Raw genomic sequence first — 26,646 nt, forward strand, 5'->3', positions numbered from 1 at the left:
CTCTCCCCTGGCCGTGGTGTGTGGGCAGGGGTTGGTGCGGACTCCTGGCTTGGCCGCACTGGGCCGCACTTGTCCTGCAGGGGCTTTTGTGTCCGCCTTTGGCTTGGCTTTGTGTGCGCGGGTTTCCGCTGGGCTTCGAGGCGTCAGTCCCGGGCGGGAGCCGTGAGGCTCGGAGGCGGGAGCGCGGCCCCCCCTCCCCCGGGCGAGGAGCGAGCGCGCCGGCGTGAGCGGAGGGTGTGAGGGCTGCGGGGAAGGGGATTCGCCGCCGAGATGCCGGAGTTCCTGGAAGACCCCTCGGTCCTGACGAAAGAGAAGTTGAAGAGTGAGTTGGTCGCCAACAATGTGACGCTCCCGGCCGGGGAGCAGCGCAAAGACGTGTATGTGCAGCTCTACCTGCAGCACCTCACGGCGCGCAACCGGCCGCCGCTCGCCACCAGCGCCAACAGCAAGGGGCCCCCGGACTTCTCCAGCGACGAGGAGCGCGAACCTACCCCGGTCCTCGGCTCCGGGGCCGCCGTCGCGGGCCGCAGCCGCGCCGCCGTCGGCCGGGTAAGGACGCCCTGCCGGGGCCACAAAGGCGGGCGTTGAGCAGTGGGCGCCCCCTCGGGCCTCGGCGGCGGGGTGGGCCCCCCACCCGCTCAGGGGGCTGGCCTCTAGGTCTCCGGACGCCCGACTCGGCCTCTTGGCCTCGGGCTCTGAGAGGGGAGGGGCCGGAGTGGAGAGCCCCGAAGTTGGGGCCGCGGGGCGCGCGTCTTGGCCGCGGTGTGTCGTGCGGTGTGAAGTTAGCTTTGCTCTCGGGTTGCGCGCGGACAGCTCGGTGTCCCTGCACCCCCGGCTGTCGGGAGTGGGTAGTGAGACCGGGACTTCCCAGCCCTTTTCGAAAAGCCCTGAGAAGGGTTATCTCGAAACGGCTACAGGTTACGCTCGAGCGTTTTCCCGCTTTATTAACCGAAATGACTGGTGAGCGGGTCTCAGAGCGCTCCCTGGAGGGCAATTTGTGACATGTTGATATCTAACCAAATTTTGAAATGAAATTCCCGCCTTTTTATGTTTCTTTGCATAAGGAGGGCTTTTTGAACGGTTTTTGTTTTTCTTGTTTGGGTTACTCCTTCTAGCACCAGGCTGTTTTTTGGCGCGGCAGCATTTCTCTAAATTCAGCAAACTTTTAAAAATGTATGTTGAAAGACTATCAGAGACGCTCAAATATTTGAAAATCCTAGGTACTAGTGGTTTGGGAGGGTTGGTTGTTTTGGTGTATTTGCATGAAGAAAGGAGAGCCTTTGGAATTAGGAGAAATGTTTATTTCGTGACATTTCTGCTTTGTTGGTGTTGCAGTTTGAAATATTTAATCCCGAATTCAGATTGGCTCCAGCAAATGCGCATTTTGTTTGAGAATAGTTTGGTTTTTGTTCGGTGGGTTTTTATGTGCTGTTTTGTTAGTATTAACAAGCCTGGTTGTCACTTCAAATCATTATAGGATATGGTTAAAACTGATTGGTGTAAAGTACAGTGCTTTGTAAAACATTAAAAATGGAGTTTGGAGTTGTTGGTACTGATTAAGGGCTGCTTCTTTCAAAGTTACTTTAACTTTAGTTTTAAAAAACTTATCCAGTGTGTTTTCTGGACTACCCATATGGAAATGAAGGAAAGATATAATACATGCATGTAGATTTAATTAAATCTTAAGCCTGGGCTTTAGAGAAATTGAAAATCTTACGTCTTAAATCGGTACTTGGCATATGGTGTGCCAAATAAATACTGGTTTGATAAACAAAAGTTCAATCTCAACTTATTGTTTTTTTTTTTTTTTTTTTTCAACTTTTCTGATGCCTTGTTTTTGTGGATTTGAAAAAAGCCACTGTATTTCATAAGAAGAAATTTATTTTTGAAATAAAGAATATCCCTTACCTGTTTTTCTCCAGCCCCTCAGAAAACAAAAGTAATGTTTAAACTATTTTAGTAAAAATTTGGTTGAAAAATGAAATATTTTCCATTTAAATCAGCACTTTTTTTTTAATCTTATATAGACTCCTATGTTGGTCTTCTGTGCAGATGTATCGTTCTTGAATCGTGGAAGTATTTGGTTGTATGTATGTGATAGGATTATTTCCTCTTATTCTGATGATGGTTTGTTGTCGACAGAAACAACCATCTCAGTTTTGATGTTTTTTCTCCAACTTTAGAAGAGAGGATGTCCCAATCTGACCTGTGTTTGGGGTATAAGAAGACCTGAATGTAAAAATTTTTAATTTCAGTTCAGTTATCTAACATCGTTGAGTTCCTATGATGGCCTCTTAACTACAAGAGTTTGTTTCCTGTATACCTACCAACCACTGTAATTAATTTCTTGGATTAGCTCAGTAAGTTATGAACTTTATCAAAATTAGTCGGCACAGTGCAAATAAACAGACTTCCCAGGTAAGCTCAGTGGTAAAGAATCCTCCTGCCAATGCAGGAAACGCTGGAGACTAAGATTCTGTCCCTGGGTGGGGAAGATCCCCCTGGAGGAGGAAATGGCAACCCACTCCAGTATTCTTGCCTGAAGGATCCCATGGACAAGCTGCCAGGCAGGCTGTAAGGTCCGTAAGGTCCAGGCTGTACAGTCCATAAGGTCGAAAAGAGTCAGAAGCCACTGAGCACACACACATGCAGATAAACTGAGTGAAAGAAAGTAACTTTTTTAAGGAACCTTTGTCCAGTAACATGTACCTCAATTACTGTTTCAATCCTTATAGAGAACAACTGTAAAACTCAGAAATGTGTACCCTGAGTTGGACTCAATGGTATCAACAACTTGAGGTTAACAGTGGTAGTTGGTTAGCAACATCATTTTCTGTTTTAAAGCACATTAAGTAAAAAATGAGTTCTATTTTAACTGAGGAGTCTGATAGATTTTTTTATTAGGCATAGGAAAAACATATTGAATTTATAAGAATACTGTATGCTATTTATAATCGGTATATTAAATTATTCTCCTTTTTTATACAATTACTCCTCTTGTATATACAGTGTTTACGTTCCATTCATTGTTAGCCCTATGTGTAATAACAATATAGAGTCAGGTGTTTTTGTTTTTTGTTTTTTTTTGGCCCCACCCTGCGGCATGTGAGACCTGAGTTCCCCAACCAGGGATCCAGCTGGTACCCCCTGAATTGGAAGGCAGAGTCTTAACTGACCCAATGGGGAAGTCCTTAGAGTCACATTTCTTAAAAGACTATTTATAACCTAGGAGAAAGCCAAATTTAATGGTGAATTTTTTAACATTTTAAAACAAACATTAATGTGGATTTGGCCAAGGACGTAGTGTATACCTTCAATTTAAATATGGGTTTATGGGGAATATGTTTAATTAAAGGAGTTGTTTCATTTCAGCCACTGCCATGAGCAGGCTCACTTGGTGTGATAGGACAGAATGTTTACATGTTCAGAGTTTGGTTTTTGTTTTTAGTTTTCTTTTTTCTAAGCTTTCTGTGTCATGCATCTTGATGATAACCAGTATTTTCCAGTGATGGAATTACCGATATTTTCGACAAAAACATTTACAGAGGTGATGGTCTGCCTTTCAGTTCCAGGGTGTAAAACATTGTAGCTGTTTGGGATCCAGGAGAGCCTGGCATTTTTGAATGGTCTAATCTGTTGAATTATGAATTCTTAACAAATGCTTAGTAACATGGAGCAGAACAGTGAGGAGTATGTTCTATAGTAAATGTTAAATCATAAATGGACCACCTACAGTGAGGTGTTAAGGGTACAGGCTTCTGATTCCGAATTACAGATTCAAATCCCAGGTCTGCCCTTTATTCAGATAATCTCAAACAACAGTGCCTATCAGATGCTCAGTTTGCATCTGAAATAGGAATAATCTAATAACTATTTAGATTGAGGATTGCATGATGTTGCATTTGTGAAGGGGTGTAGTGCTCAGCAACTACAGCACATGATAGCTGTTACAACATGGGATTTCTGAATTTTGTTGCCTTTAATGCCAGAGCAATACAGTTTTACCATAATACATTCAGAATTGGATGAGTAAGTTTGTGAAAGTGATTTATACAAAGTCTGCTCAGGTGTTACCCTGTAACTTAGTATGCAGATTGCTTGAGTTAGCTAAACAACTTTGGGCTTCAGTTTCCTTTCTTGTAAAGTGGAAGTGTCTATCGCATAGGATATTTAAGATTCAGTAAGTTGGGCTTCCCTTGTGGCTCAGTGGGTAAAGAATCCACCTGCAACCCAGGAGACCTGGGTTCGATCCCTGGGTTGGGAAGATCCCCTGGAGAAGGGATAAAGCTACCCACTCCAGAATTCTGGCCTGGAGAATTCCATGGACTACTAGAGAGTCCATGGGGTCGCAAAGAGTCACACTCAACTGAGCGACTTTCAGTTTCTTTCAAGTTAATACGTAAGGCACTTAGAACACAATTTGGTATATAAATGCTCAGTAGAATCTGTATTATAGTAATAATGTTATATTAATACTTTCCGGGTAGCTCAGACGGTAAAGCGTCTGCCTACAGTGCGGGAGACTTACCGTCTGCCTACAGTGCGGGAGACCCAGGTTCGATCCCTGCGTCGGGGAGATCCTTTGGCGAGGGAAATGGCAACCCACTCGAGTACTCTTGCCTGGAAAATCCCATGAACAGAGGAGCGTGGTAGGCTGCAGTCCATGGGGTCGCAAAGGATTGAACATGACTTAGCGACTTCACTTTCACTTTTCAGCATCTTTGCTGGTAATGGTAGAGATTTAAATGAGTGGCTCATTAGGTGATATCATAGAACCTTTGAATTTTAAAGTTGAAAAAAACCAGTATCATCTGGTAGTTGGGAAGAAACTAGAGAGTGGTGCCTGGCACCTAATTGGTACTTGGTATTTTTGACCAAAGGAAACAGATTACAGATTTACTTAAAGGAACAAAGCTCGTTGGAGGCAGAAATCGGTACAATTAATGATTCCTTCTTCCTGGTTGAAACTGCTGGTTTGATAAACATATATACTACACTACTTGGTAAATATGTATACTCCCAATTTTTATATTCTCATTAAATTTGATATTTCATAGAATGGCATTACTTTTCTGAAACTTTTTTTCATTAAAAGTAAAGCTCAGGTGCCCTAATATGAACACTTGTACTATTTGACTTACCTTATGCCGGTTTATTGGACTCTTACTCAAAATTTCTTTGTACGGCTGTAGTTTTTCACTGTTTTAAGAAAATGTAAGGAAGCTGGTTTCCTGCTTGGGTTTGCTAAGGCTTTGTTCTTTCTTAATAAGAAATTGATTTTTTTTTTAAATAAGTGGCTAATTTCATTGGATGGCGCTTTGATTCATTCATTCAATGAAACATCTATCAGGTACCTTTTCCTATGTCAGGCACTCTTTTTAATTTCAGATGCTTGGGTTACAATATGACAGTACTCCTGTTTTGTGTTATCCTCTTAAATGCTACATCCAAAATCACCTGAGCTACACATTAGAATAAAGATTCTCAGGCCCGTGATTAGGACTCAGAATGGAGTAAGATTTTTTAAAATAGAGGCAACTCTTCCAAAAGTTCTGAGATTTTGATAACAGACCAGACTGAAGGACTATTGCCGAAGGAGTTTATCATCTGGAAAAGGTAAAGCATATGTGCAGATACCTAATAAAAACTGAGTAGTGAATGTGATGAGCACCAAAGATAGAGTTCTTGAAAACCTCAGGCTGTATCCAGACGTTGAAATTCATAGATGTTAAGAGAATTTGAACATTCTTGTGGTTGGAGGAATTTTTTTCTGCAAGTGATCTATACCTAAAGTATTTATGTTACACAATGGAGTTTTTCTTCCCAGTCTATTTGGAGAATTCAAGTAGGTGACAGGATTAGGTCTTTTTGTTTTTTTAAAGCCTTTTGTAAAGAATTCAAGGATTTGATATCCAGAACTCTTAGACTCTAGGCAGCTATTTTGACATCAGTTGTAGGTTGCTTTGAGATTTGAGCTTGATGATCCTGCTGCTGCCAAGTTGCTTCAGTCGTGCCCGACTCTGCAACCCCATAGACGGCAGCCCACCAGGCTCCCCCATCCCTGGGATTCTCCAGGCAAGAACACTGGAGTGGGTTGTCATTTCCTTCTCCAATGCATGAAAGTGAAAAGTGAAAGTGAAGTCACTCAGTCGTGTCCGACTCTTAGCGACCCCATGGACTGCAGCCTACCAGCCTCCTCCGTCCATGGGATTTTCCAGGCAAGAGTACTGGAGTGGGATGTTGATGATCCCAAATGAGTACAATTTTAAAGCCTCCTAAAAGTACCCTTGGTAATTTTTCACGACACTTAAAAAATTGTGTCAACAATTTCTCTTGTGTTGATGACATTGTTCTTTTTATGCTCTTTCAGTTCAGTTCCGTTCAGTCGCTCAGTTGTGTCCAACTTTTTGCAACCCCATGAACCGCAGCACGCCAGGCCTCCCTGTCCATCACCAACTCCCAGAGTTTACCCAAACTCATGTCCATCAAGTCGGTGATGCCATCCAACCATCTCATCCTCTGTCGTCCCCTTGTCCTCCTGCCTTCAATCTTTCCCAGCATCAGGGTCTTTTCAAGAGTCAGCTCTTCACATCAGGTGGCCAAAGTATTGGAGTTTCAGCTTCAACATCAGTCCTTCCAATGAACACCCAGGACTGATCTCCTTTAGCATGGACTGGTTGGATCTCCTTGCAGTCCAAGGGACTCCCAAGAATCTTCTCCAACACCACAGTTCAAAAGCATCAGTTCTTCAGAGCTCAGCTTTCTTTATAGTCCAACTCTCACATCCATACATGACCACTGGAAAAACCATAGCCTTGACTAGACAGACCTTTGTTGACAAAGTAATGTCTCTGCTTTTGAATATGCTGTCTAGGTTGGTCATAATTTATGCTCTTTATATAAAGTTATTTCACATTTTTGTTTGGTTGAAAAACAAATTCTAGGATGCAGTATTGACTCTTCTGCCTTAAATAGTAATCTGGGCCTACATTGACTTTGATATTTGTGGCCATTATTTAAACAACCATTTATATTCAGTACTCTGATGCTTTCTGGGATTACTGAGACATTTGTAAAGCTATTTGCCACAACCCTAAAAGGTAACCAGACTTTCACTTCCTTCCCCTATTGAACCTTGGAAGTTTATATAGTTTTTCCAGTAAATAATGCTATTCCTTAAATTATTTTAAAAACCACCTTTAGATTTTTTTTCTCTGCATTTGTTCCACATTTTTCAGCTAGTCTTAGTGAAATGATCATGTAGATTGTGTGGTAACAAAGCAGTAACAGAGGTGATAGGTATTCATAAAGTCTGATTTCCTTCATGTGTCAAAAAACTGGCTACTAAAGTCACTATATACAAAAAAGAATATCTGTTTGGGCTTCCTAAATTCCAGTATGCTTGTTTAAAAGCAATCATTTTTATACATAACATGAGTAAACCTTTATGGTAAAGTCTTAAAGTTTGCTGGTTTAAACTGTCAAGAATTATTGAAAAGCCAGTAGTAATTGTTATTTAGGAATATCTGAATGAAAATGTTCAGACCCAGACTTGCTCTTTCGAATTTTTGGTGCCATCACCTCTTCTTAGATAAGTTAACCAAAATCGACTATTTTAACAGTAATAACTAAAATTTGAGTTACTTGCTTGGCTTGTTAGGTTTGTATAATTATAATTGAACTTACAAAATACTTTTGAATAATGAGTTGCTTTTAAATTAATCAAATTGCTAAGCCCTACTGTAGCATAAGTTAGCCTGAAGATAAATTTGCATGTTTATTATATGCAGTGTTAGTTATATAGTAAATGAAAATTTCTTAATTTGGAAATTTTAATTAGGAATTGATAATTGGACTTTGTTTACAGAAAGCCACAAAGAAAACTGATAAACCCAGACCAGAAGATAAAGATGATCTAGATGTAACAGAGCTCTCTAACGAAGATCTTCTGGACCAGCTTGTGAAATACGGAGTGAACCCTGGTCCTATTGTGGGTAAGCTGATTAAGTTTCAAGTATCCTTTTATGAAGCAGTCCCCAAAATTGTTTTCCCCTCTTGTCTAGTAGGTAGAGTTTTTGTTCTAAGGGCCTGTCATTAATTATTTTTATGACCAAGATTTTAGTTTCCCTAAATATAAATATAGATGGGGGAAATAAAGTTAGACAGTTGAACTATATAATCTTAACTATATAATCCTCAAGATTACTCTGTTGAGATTGTTTTGTTTTGTGCCCGTATCATATTGCTTGGTGAGACATAATGGGTCTTACATAACAGTTGAGGAAAATCTTAGGTGACGTAGCTGGCCAGATTAATCCAAATCAGTAAGTTAGTGACAGACTTGTTAATATAACTCAAGTTATTAAATTCCCAGCATAGTACCCCCTTTTAGTTATCATTAAAAATGCGGTTTAAAAAATCTTGTCTTAATTATAATTCAAGAAGGATACCCTAAAGAACAAACTGAAAAGAGAAAACTTGAAAGTAAATACCCTGGATTTTCATCATTTGGTTATTGTTAAGTCATTAAGTTTGCAAGGCTGATATGCCTTAATTTTGGAGGGTGTTGGCAATAAACTCAAGATGAGAAAGTTCTGTTTGATCTTCTCAGTTATATAAAATTTTGAATACTGTAGATTTGTGAGTTTTTATCTGTAGGTATAGTTGCAAATAAGAATTAATGTACTGCTTCCAAATGGATGATAGTAAGCCTATTAATATAATTACGAACAGACAATAAATACACTTTTTATATTTTTCATTTAAAATTATAAAAGGAGATGTTGGAACCTGTGTATTGTGTATCAAACATATTAAATTACATGTTGATATGCCAGTTGTTTGTTTTTTTCCCCAGCTTTATTGAGGTATAATTGACAAACATGTTGTAAATATGTGGTGTACAACTTCCTGTACATTGTGAAATGATCACCGTAATCAAGCTAATTAATGTATCTATCACTTCATATGGTTTTCTTTTTATGTGTGTATGTGTGGTGAGAGCAAAGATCTACCTTAGCAAATTTCAAGGATGTGATACAGCATTGTTAACTATAGCCCAAGCCATACTTAGATTTCTAGAACTTATTCATCTTGTATAACTGAAAGGTTAAATACAGCTCTCTATTTCCCCTTCCCCAGCTCTTCATCTTAAGACTACTTTTATACATAGCATTCTGAGGTGCATATTGTTTCTAGAAAACATGTTTATCATGTTATTCCTCTTATAGAAATCAAGGAAAGACATACATTAGCGTAAAATATTTTTGGTTGTCATTGATGTTTAACTAAATTATTTATAATCAATTTTATTTTGCCATCTAATTGGTGTATAATTTCTGTTTATAACACATTTTCCATAAAAGGTCATTTTTACTGCAGCAGTACATTTAAATATGATTTAACATCTTAAGTTTACTGTGTTGTGTGTCAAATATATTGAATTTAAAATTTTGACTTTACAGGGCTTTTTCCATAACTGAATGACGTTTTATAGGCATATTAATCTCTTAGAATTATGGGGTTTAAATCATAATAATTTAGAGTACAGTCTGTTTATAAACATTTTTCTACAAAGGCAAATACTATGGTGGTGCTAGTGGTAAAGAACCCGTCTGCCAGTGCAGGAGATGTAGATGTGGGTTTTATCCCCAGGTCGGGAAGACCCCTGAGGAGGAAATGGCAACCCACTCCAGTGTTCTTGCCTGGAGAATTCCACGGACAGAGAAGCCTGGTGGGCTGCAGTCCATAGGGTCACAAAAAGTCAGACACGACTAAAGTGACAACACTCGCTACATAGTACTAGAGAAATTACACAAAGTTCAAAACTTTTCACTCAAAGATACTCAGTCATAGGTGGCTCTTCAGTAGTAGGATATCCTAACACCTAAATCAGTCTATTGTGTATCCCATGCTACTAAAAAGAAAAAAACACTGTTATAATCATGTATTAAAATCTCAGGAGAAAAACCTGTTTTAGAAAATATTTTAAGCACTTAAGTTTAGAAGAAGAAACAGTGAAAAGTAGCATTTTAATGTTTCCAAAGATAATGTCTGAGCTGAATCTTTAAATAAGACAATACAAGTAATAAAACAAGTTCTGCCTTAATGCAGGAACAACCAGGAAACTATATGAGAAAAAGCTGTTGAAACTGAGGGAACAAGGAACAGAATCTAGATCTTCTACTCCTCTGCCAACAATTTCTTCTTCAGTGGAAAATACAAGACAGAATGGAAGTAATGACTCTGACAGATACAGTGACAATGAAGAAGGTAAAATTTTGTGATGTTAATAAACTATATAATCAAAAAAATAAAAATTTTTCAGATTCATCAGATATAATAAACATGAAGATAAAATTTTAAATAATATTACCAAGATATATGTAGATTTTGTTCCCATGATTAGTGCTCCAAGTAATTTGATTTAATACCTTTTGTTGAGAATTCTAAGAAACAGAAAAGTACAGATGTCTAATTTTTGTCACATAAAATTGCCAGGTATCCTTATCTTTTTTGCCGCAAGTCTCACCTTTCTAAGAGGAAAAAGTGTTATGAGTAGAGACAAAGTTTCCCCGCTTACCCCTTTCCGAGTAACATCTCCACAGAAGCAAACACTATTATTAATTTGATGCTTATTTTTGCAGCCTATTTTAAAATACTTTTTCATATACATCTGTCTGTGGTATTATTTTGTACTTTTTTAAAAATCAGTGTGATATCATGCTAAATCTTACCACTTGTTTTTCTTTATTCTGTGTTATATTACTAAGATCTCTTTTCGATTTATTACATATGTCTGGTTTATTTCTCATATAGCAGTAGTCTTTACATATGGCATGTTTTCTCTGTTCTCTATTGATAAGCATTTAAATTTATAATTTTTGCTAGAAGATCTGATTTCAAGACAACTATAGTAAATTTGACATACTTTTTGTGGGCTATTTTAAGGAAAATTGGCCATGGTATTTAAATATTTTTCAAGTAATATGTGAAATAAACAACCTTTTAAAATTTATTATATGACAACTTGACACTTATAAATTTTTAATTCATATGACTTGTTTGTTAGCTCATGACTATTTAATGACTCAAATTGGTTATATCTCTATAAGCGTTGCCTGTCAGGGCACAATCTGTCAGATTGGTTGTTCTGAATATGAAATATAGAGTCTTTTCCTTCACCACTATGTTAGCAAAGAGGCAAAGAGTAGAATCAGATTAAACACAGTAATGCTTAAACTTCCTGCCTCTTTTGCCTCTACAGGAAAGAAGAAAGAACACAAGAAAGCGAAGTCCACTAGGGATTTTGTTCCTTTTTCTGAACTTCCAACTACTGCCTCTGGTGGATTTTTTCAGGCTATTTCTTTTCCTGAAATCTCCACCCGTCCTCCTCTGGGCAGGACAGAACAACAGGCAGCTAAGAAAGTACATTCTTCTAAGGGAGACCTACCTAGGGAACCTCTTACTGCCACAACCTTGCCTGACAGGGACCAAAAGTTAGCCTCTGGAGGTTTGTTTGTTTCCTCCAAGTCTAGCCATGATAGATGTTTAGAGAAAAGTTCTTCGTCATCTCCTCAGCATGAACTCGCTGCCATGTTGGTCTCTGCTGCAGCTTCTCCTTCACTGATTAAAGAAACCACCAGTACTTGCTATAAAGACACAGTAGAAAATACTTACTTTGGAGAGAAAAGTGGAATTCAGCCAGTATGTACCAAGAGGTCCCATGGTTCAGATCAGTCAGTTGTCTCCAGTGAAAGGAAAGCACTAGAAGAGTCTGAGCAATCACAAGTAATTTCTCCACCACTTGCTAGGGCAATCAGAGATTATGTCAATTCTCTATTGGTCCAGGGTGGAGGAGGTAGGTTGCCTGGGACTTCTAACTCTACACCTCTTCTTGATGTAGCAAATACACGGAAGAGAATTGGTCCATCTAATGTTCGAGAAACTGAACCCCTGTCTCCTCCACGAAAATTACCGAGATTCAGTGAAAAGTCAGTAGAGGAAAAGGATTCAGGTTCCTTTGTGACATTTCAAAATACACCTGGATCTGAACTGATGTCTTTTGCAAAAACTGTTGTTTCTCACTCACTCGCTACTTTAGGCATAGAAATGTCTGAGCAATCACAGCATGATAAAATAGATGCCCCCGAACTATCTTTTCCCTTCCATGAATCTATTTTAAAAGTAATTGAAGAGGAGTGGCAGCAAATTGATAGGCAGCCGCCTTCATTGGCATGCAGGTATCCAGTTTCTTCTAGAGAGGCAACACGGATATTATCGGTTCCAAAAGTAGATGATGAAATCCTAGAGTTTATTTCTCATGCCGCTCCACCAGCGAGTATTCAGGCAGCTTCCACTGAGTCCTGTGATAAACAGTTGGACTTAGCACTTTGTAGAACCTATGAAGCTGCAGCATCAGCATTGCAGGTTGCAACCCACACTGCCTTTGTAGCTCGGGCTCTGCAGGCAGATGTGAGTCAGGCTGCACAAATTCTTAGCTCAGATCCTAGTTGCACGAACCAGGCAGTTGGATTGCTAAGCAGAGCATATGATGCAGCCTCATTCCTTTGTGAAGCTGCCTTTGATGAGGTAAAGATGGCTGCCCATACCATGGGATCTTCCACTTTAGGCCGCCGACATCTCTGGCTAAAGGATTGCAGAATAAATCCAGCTTCTAAGAATAAGCTGGCTGTTGTGCCCTTTAAAGGTGGAACATTATTTGGAAAAGAAGTACTCAAAGTAATTAAAAAGTATGGAAATAAACACTAGTAAAATTAAGAATAAAGACATCTATGTAATCTTTAATATGGGGAACTTGGCAGCTTTTCTAGGAATTTGAAATACTTTTATGCCAAACTGTCAAACTTCTACCAGTTAAATTGAACTATAAAGGTAATTGCCTACATATAACTGCCTTTTTTTTAAAGTTGGATATATAGAAAGCCTGAGACTAACAATTTAAAGCTTTTCTAGGTCATATTTTTTTTCTCAAATAGTTGTTCCTATTTTAAGATTTTAAGGTTTTCTTACAGCTCTTTAAGAAAATTCCATTAACTAGATTATAAGTTGAGTCTTCATGGTTTAAATATTACTAAATATCTCTTTGCTTTCCAGAACTTATATTTTCTACATATTTTCTCTTCTCACTTATGTTGTTTTTGCTGATGTCTATAGTATTGTTCATAATATTCCAAATCAGTGCAACTCAAAGTGCCAGTCTACAAACTGTTACTTATCCACAGATAAGATAAGCATGTACCAGAATTTGAATCTAGACCAATGACAGGGTTTATTTTTGAGGTAAAATTTTATTGAGAGAGACAGACAGTGTGCTGATTTACATTCCAGTGCAAATGCCTCATTTTTTCATGGACTGGTAGCAAACAGTTGGTAGACCACACTTTGAGAAATACTGCTCTAGACCATAGTATTCTGGGATACTGCAGTCTCACCATAACTGTAAAACTATAGTCAAATGAATTAAGAAAGATGGAACTTACACTCCTAAGGTGTGTAGTAATTCATGGATGATTTGGCTTAATCTAAGCTAAATTTTCAAAGCAATTTTATTAGTTTTTTTTTAAGTTATAAGAAATCATACTGTATACCAGTTTCTATGTGTCAATACAAAGCAGTATATTATTCTTTGTTTTCATTTCTATGATTGTAAGATGAGAGAGTCTAATTGTAGAGGCACTTGATTATTGAATTTCTTTGTATTTTTATGGAAAATAGTAGATTAAGTATAAGCAAAATACAGTCTCTTGGGACTTACAGCTATTACTATATTCTTAGACTAACCTGTCCATCTTTGCAGCTTTCTGGGAGTAATTTTGTTATTTGTCTTTTGAAATGTACATGTATACATGTACCTATTAAGTACTCTGTGATTTTTTAAATGTGTAACTGTAGAATGCTTCTGCAAATTCAATAAAGTTGTTAAATTGGAACAGTTTTGTGTGGTCTCCACAAACATGTTGTATGTGTGTGTTTTATTCTTGGAGTTTCAGCAAGTTAGATATTTGTGGATGAACGTGCCTTTTCCATTTCCTCATAGAAACTACCTGACATTCCAATGGTATAGCTGAAAATATTCAGATTTTTTTTTTGTTTTCTATTTGAGGACCATGGGTGTTTTTTTTTTTTTAACTGAAGTATAGTTCATGAGGATCATGTTTTTTATCAACTATTGAAATTTAAGTTTGTAAGAGAAACTAGTCTGTGACCAAATAACTAATTTGTGTAACTGAATTTCTGCTAACTACTGTTGGGTTCTTTACTTTGTGCTTTCTAATTCTTAAGATTCTGAGTTAACGGACAAAAGACTTTGTTAAGGATTGTCCCATAGATAATAGAGCCATTAATAGAATTACTAGGAAGTGGGGGATGGAGTTGATACCTTAATCCTAAATAAAGATGGAACTATCTGAACTGACATGGTAAAAAGGAAAAATCACTGTTTATTTTTGGGAAACTTGCAAGTAGACTGGAGTGACTAGTGCTAGTCTAGATAGTTAGCAAGCCACATAATTATCTTGACTGTTTTTTAGCGAAACCATTGACTTCATGAAGACTAAGCTTTTGTTTTAAGAATTGACTCCATTTCTGTCTCTGATAAGAAAGTAATTAACTTTTTGTTAATAGAAGTGACAACATTAATTTTGTTACACTGATAAATGGCCACAAAAGTATGGAAGCTAACTAAAATTTTTATCAGTCTCTTGAAAAATCTAGCCCCTCAAATGGTGATAAAATCAAGACTAGGAGAATGGGATTTTGAACCATATAAAAAGATACATGTATTTGAGTTGTTATGGTAATAACTATCATGGTGATATGCTTAGTAATATATATACACTAGCTTCTCTTCAAAGAAATGTTACTTTATTATGGAAAGAAGAAGTGACCTGTGATTTACTTTTCTGTGAACAAGATACCTCCTTGAAAAAAAGAAATGAAGTTACTCAGTCATGTCCTACTCTTTGTGACCCCATGGACTGTAGCCTACCAGGCTCCTCCGTCCATGGGATTTTCCAGGCAAGAGTACTGTGTTAGCAGCTTGATACCATGCAAGTTTTTCTCATTCTTCAAATTCTTTATAGCACTTTCCCTTCCACATTCTAAATTTTAATTTAAAAACCTTTGTATAGTGATAATGCACTGTATCAAAACAAATGGTAACTGTGCGTTTTAATGTCCTTTTCTCACTTCTAAATTGTTTTCAGTGAAAAGCCTCTGGAATTTTACATTGTTTCAGGCTGTTAGTCCCAGGGAAAAAAAAGTAAATCGGAAGAAGTGGTGATCATATTATGGAGTGGATGACATAAAAATGGAATAAAATAAGAATGAGAAAGAAAAGTTTTTAAAGACAGATATTGCAGTTAACCATTTTGGGTCTATGGGGATAATACCAATAGACTTGTTTTACATATCAGGGAAACAAAACCAGGGTTCCAAGTAATGTTAGGATGACACAGTTTATGGTGTACTTCAGAGAGTAATGGTTTCTCCAATATTATTTCCAGACTCTAAAATAGAGCTCAAGCTTGAGAAGAGAGAACCACTGAAAGGCAGAGCAAAGACTCCGGTAACACTCAAGCAAAGAAGAGTTGAGCACAATCAGGTATCTTTAGCTTTATGATCACTGTATTCAGTTGTAAGCAATCTGCTACAACACTTATTTGCCTGTGTCCCAGCCTGTAGTTAACAGTTGACACCCAGAATCCAGTACATTGAATAATACAGTGTTGAGTAAATGACTCTGGAAATCTAAACTGTGTGTGTTCTGTCAGTAGTGTATCCTGTGTTTACTGCAAAAGCTAAGTGTTTAGTAAATGTCTCATTTGTTTGATTCTGTGCTAAGCATGGTTCAGAGCCAGTCGTTGCTTTTTTAAGAGAAATGCCAATATTTTTAAAAGGTGGAAACACCTAAGCAATTCTGATACAATAAAAGGCAGGGTAATGGTTTCACATTTGTGTCTTTGTTTCTAGGTCTTTGATTTTGCTTTTATTTTTGTCTTACATTCTGTGGCTTTTCCCTCAGTTCTGAAGCTAGTCTGGTCCTAAGACCATATTGTTTTCTTTCCTTATTCTAGATGAAAATTCATCATTTTATAGGTGAGGCAAGGTGCAGTTTTCCAAAAGGAAAATGTAGAAACTAAGGGAAAACTAAGCACAGATATAAATGAATTCAGTTTACAAAGTATTAACTAATCAAGGATTGATCTATCTCTAGAGTTCTTTTCCTTATCCTTTTTCTGTCTCATTGACTGTTTATCTTTTTCATTTTTCCTTTGTCATTTTTTAAGTCACACATCCTCAGTGGAAGTGTTATTGATTTCTTAAGCCATGTGTCTCTTAGTTTGATGTAATTAGTTTCAATATTGGAACTGTTAGCAACAAGCTTAGTGACTGTATGGACAATGTATAGAACTTTGAATGAAAGAAGATTTTGTTTAATAAACAAAGACTGGAATAAATATTTTGTCCTTTTATCTGTTATTGCCAGGGAAGAGCTGCAGGGGCACACTGAAGAATAAGGAAATAAAGCAAGAGAAACTAGGAAGATCTGGTGAGGAGCACTGAAATAGACAGACATGGAGAACTTTGGTCCAGTTAATGTAGGCAAGATGGTTTAGTGCTAAGAAGAATGCATTGGTTTGTCAAATACCAGGTTAAAAGAGGTTGAGGTTGGGAGGATGATATTAAATAAGGTTCCAGGGGTCATTGTTTGACTTGAGGAATCTAAATCAAAGGACAGGATAGACAGTGAAAGGAGAGAGTACATTTAGGAGATGGCAGGCAGGATTTAGATGATGGCTTTATTATACAAAATTTAAATTGTATAGAAAAGTAGAGGAAAGAGTTTTTTGACCATTCACAGAACCTCAGCAGTTAACATTTTACTAGTTTTATCTTCATCTGCACCCTGCAGCGTTTTTAGTTTTTTTTGGTTTTGTTGTTTATTGCTGAAGTGTATTAAAACAAATCTCCAACCACCTCTCATTTCACACATTAAAATGTCAGTATTTCAGTATATATCTCTAAAAGATAATAGCTGGATTTTATTTTTATTTGGAATGATAATGGCATGTGTGTGTGTGTGTGTATAAATAAATCTTTCATATCTGTGTTCAAAGCTCTATACATTCTTCATAGAATCACCTCCAGTTTCAGAAGTGTCTCTTTTATGATTGAATTACTCGAATTAGGTTGCATACAAACTCCACATAATCATTCGGTGTTTTGGGGTTTGTCTTAAGTCTGTAGCTATTTCCGCTGTAACTGTTTTCCCTTCCTCCATTCGTTTGGTGCTGAAACTAGATTAGTTCTCTACAGAATTTCTCACTTTGTGGATTTGGCAGATTGCTTCTTCAAGGGTCATTCATTTATGCCCTGTATTTCCAGTAGACTGGGAGTTAGACTTTTAGTGGGGTTATGCTATAGAGCTTTCTGTAATGATGGAAATGTTTTGTATCTGCTATTCATTAAGTAGCCTCTAGCCACAACCAGTACTTGGGATGTGACTTGTATTTTTACCTATATAACTAGAATTCCTTTATAAAGAACTTCCTCTTATGAATTGCTTAGTGACTTGGAAATAAAATTCATGTAGGAGAGCCAGGATAACTGCTTAGATGCCTTTTATTTGCCAGTTTTCAAGTTAAGTGCCCAGTCATTTTGAAAGGTGATCAATAATATATTTTTACTAGTATGGTTTTTATATATTTGATATATGATCAGTTGTAGTCATTATTTTTTTCATGTTCAAATCATAACATCCGTAGCGGCTGGTAATTACTGAGTTGGTTTCTCTCTTTTATTGACCCCATTTGTCTTTGATAATTTCTTGTTTTCTGGCATAGTAAGAAGTCCTGGACTCATGTATATTTCCTGCCTCTTATAAGTCAGTCATTTTTTCCAAAGAATTCCTAATCCTTTTAGTGGAAAATATTTGGTAGGTAGGTACCTACAACCTGGATGCCAAGGAGTTCTTTCCTGCTGGGTTGTCATTGTTCTGGGCTTTCTCAGTGAGTAGAGCTAGTGAAAGTGTGGAAGTGTTAGTTGCTCAGTCGTGTCCAACTCTTTGCGATCCCATGGACTGTCACGCTCCTCTGTCCATGAAATTCTCCAGGTAAGAATACTGGAGTGGGTAGCCATTCCCTTCTCTAGGAAATCTTCCCAACCCAGAGATCGAACCCAGGTCTTCTGCATCGCAGGCAGATTCTTTACTGTCTGAGCCACTAGGGACGCCTGAGTAGAGCTAGGAATACTTATTTTTTAGAAAGAGAAAATAGGTCATAAGTTTCTCAAGTTTATGAATGTAGGCTATTTTCTAGGTCTTAAAACTTCTGACTCTCTTTTCTTATGCTGAGTATCTTGGTTAATAGCTTCTTATGTAATTTTCACTATATTTATGTTTCTAAATAACAGTATTTACTACTAGTAGTAAAACTGCTAATTACAGTTTCATATTGGGGGCAGTTTTTCTTATGCCAAGGATATAAAATCAAAATATTATGCTTAAAGTCACTTGAAAGAATATTTTTCTCCTTTCATGTTTATTTTTAATTATTGAGAATATATGTGGTTTTATTTGGGCAAAAGAAGAATCAGAAATCTGGCTTCTATCTTTGTTCTTTCTATAAAGGTTACTATTTCTATTAAATTCTGGTTTGTATTTTGTTTCTTTTTTTAAATACAGATAAATAATACATTACAGAAAAATAATACATTTATCTCTTTATTATTATTTACACTCGCTTCCTTTTTTATAAGGAAGCGAGTGTAAATAATACACTGCACATTTTTGTCTTTCTGTTCTTAATCTGAACACATATCCTGGGGAGTCACTTTATAACAGGATATAGTAGAGCCATCCTCTTCATTGCTTTGTACCCCTGCATAGTATTGCATTTTATGGATTTACTGTAATTTATTCAGCCACCAGCTTTCCTTTTGGTGGATATTTGGATTGTTTTCAATTATGTGGTATTCTGAATAATGCGAAGGTGAACCAGCGAACAGCCTTTTTTACATGTGTTGTTTCATGTTTTAGTCAGTTTATAAAATCTAGAAGTGAAATTACTGGGCAATTTTTCTAGATGTTAGCAAATTCCCCTGTGTAAAAGTTGAAGCATTTTCAATTCCCACAAGTACTGTGTGGGAGTATCTTTCTCTCCTGGAGGAATATGGTGCCATTTTTGCTTTGTTTTTTGATGTTAATATGAGTAACCATATTGGTCATGTTTTACCTAAATCAGTAGTTCTTAGTAAGGTGGATTTTAATTATCCTGATTATCTTTTTTATAAACTAGTTATAAATTTGTTTAGGGCTTGTATTATTACTGAGTGGGATTTATATGGCCTCCTTTAGTAACCTAGTTCCTGCATTGTCATGTACCCCAACTACCTACTGTCTTCTGAATAACTTTTTACCTGATAGATTTTTTTGTTTCTTCCTCCTGTTGTCTCCATGATAAATTGACCACTTTCTATAGAATATCTTGCTGTACATAGATGACATTACAATTCTTACTTTGACCACAGAGCATACAGCAGTCACATTAACTATTAATTTTACATAACAGTGAGTTTCTTTTCAGTCAGTGATTATTTGGTCCATCTTGAAGTAGTTATAATACTGAATGTAATTTGTTTTTTATTTATACTTCTGAAAGTCACTTGTTTCATAGTGGATTCTGGTAGAAAAAATTTTTCTTTTTTTAGGATTAATCATCTTCACAGAAAACTATATTTCACAGTGAAAGATAGTTTTCTGTGAAGATGATTAATTCTAAATTAGATAGTGATAGTCAAGAACTAATAAAAATTGGTTGACAGTCCTCAAGCAGAGAACTTAATAAACCTGATTCAGAGAAAGCATAAATGATTTATAGTGAAGAATGTCCTTCCTTTCCCTGTTGCCAGCTATTCCCACAGGCAACGAGTAAGTTGCTTGTGTTTTCTTTCAGGGAAGAAAATTTAAAAATCTTTAAATGGAACTTGGCCTTTACTGTCAAAAATAACATTTTAAAAATGTAAACTTTTTTTTGTATAAACTATAATAGTTTCAGGAGATGTTTGGTAAAATTTTTCATGAGATTATCTCAGTTATTTATTCAGAATAAAACAAATGGAAAGTCCTGGGATTTGGTAAATAACCAGTTTTAAGGGAAAAGGATATTTCTTCACCCATTTACCTTCATGGTTATAGGTAAAATATTTGGTCTTTTTCAAGTACTCTTACTATTTTTATTGGCCTTGAGCAATTAATTGATTATTAAAGAGGTAGCAGTGTTGGAATTAGTTTGAAAAAAATACTTGACTTTGAAATGCATAATATGTCAGTTACATTGTCTTAAACCAGTTATTCTTAACCCTGGCAGATTAGAATCCCTTTGGAGCTACGAAATTTTGTTACGCCCAGGCCAGTCTAGAAGCAATTCTGACTTAATTGGTCAAAGGTGGGGTTGGGGCATTTGGTGTTTTTTAAAAGCTTCCTAGATTATACTGTGCCACCAGGATTGAGAACCTCAGATTAAAACTAGTGTTCCATGCTACTCAAATAATCAGAAATTTTAACTATTAAGCATCATCTATGGACAGAGGAGCCTGACAGTCCCTGGGGTCATAAAGAGTCGGACATGACTGAGTGACTAAGCACACACACACATATTATATATGTGTGTAAATTGTTTACAGATTTGTCTTTTGAGGGACATTGTTTACATTCACCAGATTTTTCCTATTGGTAGTAGGAAAAGAAACCCAAAGATTCAGATTATGAGTCAAAGGGGAAAAGCTTATAAAGTCAGTTCCAAATAGAGATAAATACAAAACCAAGTGTGTGAGACAAAGTGTGTACCTTGTGGTGTTTTGGTAGTAGTGCTTCCAGCCAAATGAACTTACTTACTGGATGACTGTTCTTGTCCCAAGATAAGAGTAAAATATATTTCTGTCTTTAAAATCAGTAGACATTAACTTGGATTAAAAACATCAGTTATCTATATAAAATATTAGCTTGAAAGCAAAAGTGACAATTTAGGCATATTCTAGTATAACTAATCATTTATGGGTGTCCCCTAGTTAAAAGAATCCTCTGGTAATAGAGGTTTCAAAGTTAAATAAGGTGATACTTGGAATGTAGACTCTCAAACCGTACTCCAGAGCTACTGAATCAGAATCTACATTTTAACAAAAACTTCAAGTATAGGCACTAATCTAGTGCTTTTCACATGATTCTATTTAAACAGTCCTAACCACATGATAAGACTAATATTTAATCTAACAGTTATAAAATTTACATTTTGTTTTTAAAAGGAAACTAACTTCTTATATATAACAAATGACTTTCTTACAAGTCGTGATCAGCCTGTTTTTTTGTTTAGACAGCCAGAGATGCAGCTATGATACTGGAGCCATATAGCGAACAACAAGTCACAAAAGGAGCCAGTGATAAATTAATGTGTTCCCCCACCCTCACTTTTATTATAGTATGTGAGCTCCTATAGTTGGACTCTACCATATTTTCAGTGTTCTCTGGTGCCTGCATATATGTTTAGTCATTACATTTAGTGATACTTGGAAGGCAGAGCATTATTTTCAAATGCTGGCATTAATGGATTCTTAGTGTGCTAATATGGCCATCATTATTAAGGTTTTGATGTTAGAATATGACTTTTTAATGTGTCGATGCTTGAATAGAGCTATTCTCAAGCTGGAGTAACTGAGACTGAATGGACAAGTGGATCTTCAAAAGGCGGACTTCTGCAGGCATTAACTAGGGAATCTACAAGAGGGTCAAGAAGAACTCCGAGGAAAAGGGTGATGCAAGGCTTACTGCCTAGAATTGGGTTTTCAGATTGGTAGGGTCTTAGTGGTTATTTTATATTTATTGTTTTTATTTTGTTTTCAAACTAACAGGTGGAAACTTCAGAACATTTTCGTATAGATGGTGCAATAATTTCAGAGAGTACTCCCATAGCTGAAACTATAATGGCTTCAAGCAACGAAACCTTAGTAAATATGTTTCATAATATACAAGTGGTATTTTCTGTGAATTACCCTTTAATTAGAATTGGGGAGGTGGTAAATTTTGACAGACTTCAAACTTAAAATGTTTTAAAGCCTATTTTAAATTCATTTCCCCCATATAATTCTGAATTTTAGAATTTTTCAATATAGCCACTTAAATATATATATAATTCATTGTTCAAGAATCCTTAGTGTTATAAGGATACTTTTTTGCTAACATGTTTAAAGAATAAGGCTTCCTTCACATATGAAACACTGAATAATTATTTTAGGTTCTTATGCCTAAATTTTTATTAAGGGAAAGTTTCAAATATTACAGAAATCGACTATCTTTTTTTTCTTTTAACGTTGTCTTTGTTTTGTTTGGATAATTCTGAGTCTGAATAATTTGAATCTTGGCAGGTTGTCAATAGGGTGACTGGAAATTTCAAGCATGCAGCTCCTATTCTGCCAATCACTGAATTCTCAGACATACCCAGAAGAACACCAAAGAAACCATTGACAAGAGCTGAAGTAAATGAATAAAATTTAGATCGATGCTATCATTGATCTTTTAATGAAGAAATATTTATATTTGTTTTTTGGAGTGGGAGGGAGCAGTGCTTTCTTAATTGGGTGGGGTGTGTGTGTCTATATATGTGCATATATTATCTTGAAGGCATACTTTATTAGTGACAGTGAAAAGTAACTAATATAGTATGACATGCTAATACTATCCTCTTGCTACTATGTGCCTCTTTAAGTTCCATTTTTCAAGGGAGTGATTATTTATGTGCTGCTTCTAGTATGTCCTCTGTTAAAATGGATCTGAGTTGAAGGTGTTACTTGGGCTATGGGGGAAGCTATACTATCTTTCATTGAAAGGTCAGGTAATGGGACTTTACAGTGCCTTTGTATAATACTTGAATTAACTCTTATAAAATTAAGCTTTAAAGTACTAACTGCATGATAAAATTTTAATGATTCTTCATCAAAGATTGTTTTGATCTGGGCATAACGGTAATTTAGCAAAGCAATCGGGTTGTTTAAAAAATTATTCTGTTTCTTAAGTTAGGAAGATTGGATTGACTGTAGTTAAAAGCATATACTAAAATTTGTTAAAAGATCTATCTTAATTTTATGTGTTCTATATCTGATCATTTGTTTTATTACAAAATTAATAGGAAGAAACAATATACTTTTAATGCTAATGAAAAGCATCAGAGGGAACTTAACACTGCCATATTAGCTGTTGAATTTTATTTTTTTGTTTTTGAATGTGTGATCCCCATTACAACATAAACATATCTTCACATTGAGGAAATTTGAAGAGAGCTTTGGAAATGCATGGATAATTAAGCAATAATGAATTTTAAAATGGCAGTTGTAAAAGTTGGATAGATTTAAGTGCATTCTGTTCTCTGTAACTTCTGTTTAAAATTATGTTCTAATCATTGTGCATTTACATTAAATTTTAACTTTTGGTTGTTTATTTGTTTCTTAATAGGTGGGAGAAAAAACAGAGGAAAGAAGAGTAGAAAGGGATATTCTTAAGGAAATGTTTCCCTTTGAAGCAGCTACACCAACAGGAATTAGGTATTCACATACACTGAAACAAGCATATAATGTATTCTATTAGAGCATTTTTATTTATTTATTTGTTCCCACCTTTATTGAAGTGTATTTGACACATTAAAATTGTATAAATTTAGAGTATACAACATAATTATTTTATATATTCATATATAATCGGAAATTTTAATTCTTCACAAAATTATTGTGCCTCTGTTCTCAGAAGTAAAATGTTCTTTCTGGGAGCTCTTTAATTCTTCTAAGCGCTAACTAGTTCATATTCTTGAAAGTTGAGTCAATTCCAAAATTAAATTTGTTAAGCTGAAGGGTTGTCAGTAAATCAGTTTACGTATTATTTAATTCTTATTTTTAAATCTAAACTGAAAGCGAACAAGAAGGAAATCAGTTTTATTCCTGAGTGTTTCTCTTTACTAATTGAAAAGACTGCTTTTAGATATCTGTTGAATTATTTCGTCACGGGGGAATCACAACCAAACTACCTTTATTTTTTTTTCTCCTCTTAATCTCGTAAATATATTAGCTCTGAAAAACCTTTAAAAAGGCAAATTTAGTGACTATTTATAATACTCTGAATAATTATTTTCTAATAAAACATGAATCTAAATGAAAAATGTATAGAAGTTTTAAATAGGTTGACTGATGACAGTTTTTTACTATTACCTCAAAGAATTTGAGGAATTAGGAATTTGAAATTAGAAATGATATTACATTTTATATTATTTAGATCGTAACTTTATCTAATATTTATTTTTCTCTTCCTCCTTTCACTCCCAACAGTGCTAGTTGCCGCAGACCAATCAAAGGGGCTGCTGGCCGGCCATTAGAACTCAGTGATTTCAGGATGGAGGAATCTTATTCATCTAAATATATTCCTAAGTATGTTCCCTTGGCAGATGTCAAGTCAGAAAAGACAAAAAAGGGACGCTCCATTCCCATGTGGATAAAAATTTTGCTCTTTGTTGTTGTGGCCGGTTTTTTGTTTCTGGTCTATCAAGCTATGGAAACCAATCAAGGAAATCCATTCTATAAGTTTCTATCTAATGACTCTAAAAAAGTCAACTGAATGATATGTCTTTGGCACATTCAACTTGGTCTCCTATTTTTAATAACTATCAAAAAACATTTGTGTACACTTGTTGACTCAAGAACAAAAAAAAATGTGATTTCACCTCAATAAATGTAGTATTCCATTGAAAGCAAGCAAGATATATAAACGGACTTCATTTAATGTTTTGGAACTTGGACTAGTAGGAGATCACTTCGTGCCATATGAATAACCTTTTTTAGCTCTGGAACTTTTTTGTAGGCTTTATTTTTTTAATGTGGACATCTTTATTTCTTTTTTGAGAAAAATGTATATTGTTTTTGTGTATTTGGGAAACAAGAAGGGCAAAACATGGCAGTATAATGTGAAGCTACACGTTTAAATACTTGGAATTCTTACAGAAAAGATTTTAAGAACTACTCTCTACTGAATAAAAACTAGAGATATGGAAAATGTGAGATTCAGTAAGAGAAAAAGTAACTTGGGATTCTACTTTTTGTAACTGCAACAAAGTTTGATGGTGTTTCTGGGGCAAAGTCCTGGGATAATCTCTTCTGTAACCTTTAATAGTAATGTTTTTGTTGTAGCCCTATTGTACTCACTTTTTAAAAGATAGCTAGTATCATGAGTGTCCTACTTCAGTAAGACCCATTTAAATGACGTTGATTTTAGCAGGAGTCTATCAGGGCAACATGTGTGTTTTACAGAACTGTTAGCTGGCTGTACATGTTTTTAAAGACTGTTTGGCTAGCTATAAGGCTATAATTGGAAACTTGTACTTTTTATTTACAGGACATTTTATTCTATCAATCCAATTTGTTACCAAAATACTTTTTAGATAATTGTGTGTGTATTTAGAAGTTAGAAATTTTAAACACCAGTCTTAGATTCCATTTGGATTCATTACTGAATTATCTTCTGTTACCAAAAACAAATTTTGCCAAGGTTTTTTGCCCTGTATTTCCCATAATTTGATTTGAAAGTGCAAAAAGGATGTGCTTTTAAGCTACATTACAAACTTTCCTTGGATATACAGTAGTTAACACATAAATTTATAAACTCTGAAATTGAGGCGGGCATTATGATTTTTGTTTACTCTTGAAATGGTTAATTTTATCCTTGTGGTTGATTTATTTTTTTTAGCTAAAACTTACCTCATGTATAACTTTGGTAAAGTAGTGGGTAATTGAAATTTCTATAGAATCAAGTAAAACAAAAATTTGACTTAATCATTTGTTTCAACTTTACAGTCATTGACAATAAAGCACATTAAAAATGTAAGTTATTTTAAAATATCATCTGAAATAGATACTTTTTAAAAAGAAAAAGCTGAAGATGTATATTTAGATCAGCACACAATTTTGATTTGCATCAGCCCTTGTGTGACATTTAGCTTTTAGATATTTTGTAGTCATTTTCCACTTACTTTGCAGTTGACCAGAAACATTTGCAGGTCTGGTCGCTGCAAAGGCAGTGGGAAACTTACTCCTAGGTGAGACATGCTTGCCTCTCCAAGTAAAAGTATTTTGAGATGAGCCACAGAGGGAGTACGTTTTACTCAGCGTTGCCTCTATACAGTAATAGCAGTCTACTTTTACTTACTTTGTTTGTAAACTATGTTTCCCATCTTTTGTTTATAATTAGAAATTGTGAGAAGCTGCATTTAATGTTCAGAAATGTGGGAGGATAAATCAGACTTAACATGTATGTGAGATCAGTTTTCTAGTAGAAAAGGTATGGTCCAAACTAGCAAAAGTAGGACCGGGTAAAACATATAGTCTTTTTTTTTTTTTTTTTTTTTTAAATGTGTACTTGGTCTTTTGTCTGTGTCTGTTTAATTCCACTAGAATAAATGTGTCCTTGATGTAAATGCAAAGCATTTCTTCCTGATTAAAATTGTAGATGTAGACTTTACAATATAATTCAATAATAAAAAAGTAATTAACCTCTAGTTTTGTCATTGCAATAAATACTTTTTCAAATAGCACAAA

At 35.8% G+C, this 26,646-nt stretch overlaps 1 protein-coding gene across 5 annotated transcripts; it reads left to right on the forward strand.

Annotated features, from left to right (window-relative positions):
* TMPO (thymopoietin) lies at window positions 1-26,646 on the forward strand. Of its 5 annotated transcripts, NM_001434737.1 has the most exons (9): window positions 1-549; window positions 7,868-7,994; window positions 10,114-10,272; window positions 15,528-15,625; window positions 21,709-21,828; window positions 21,928-22,023; window positions 22,441-22,551; window positions 23,525-23,613; window positions 24,388-26,646. In NM_001434737.1, exons 1-9 carry the CDS (start codon window positions 271-273, stop codon window positions 24,671-24,673), a joined length of 1,365 nt encoding a protein of 454 aa, NP_001421666.1. In that variant the 5' UTR covers window positions 1-270; the 3' UTR covers window positions 24,674-26,646. The 5 variants fall into 5 exon arrangements, with proteins under 5 accessions (NP_001421666.1, NP_001421667.1, NP_001091474.2 ...); NM_001434738.1 differs by lacking the exon at window positions 21,709-21,828; NM_001098005.2 differs by lacking the exons at window positions 21,709-21,828; window positions 21,928-22,023.

This window comes from Bos taurus, chromosome 5 (assembly GCF_002263795.3).
Source record: "Bos taurus isolate L1 Dominette 01449 registration number 42190680 breed Hereford chromosome 5, ARS-UCD2.0, whole genome shotgun sequence".
Taxonomy (NCBI): Eukaryota; Metazoa; Chordata; class Mammalia; order Artiodactyla; family Bovidae; genus Bos; species Bos taurus.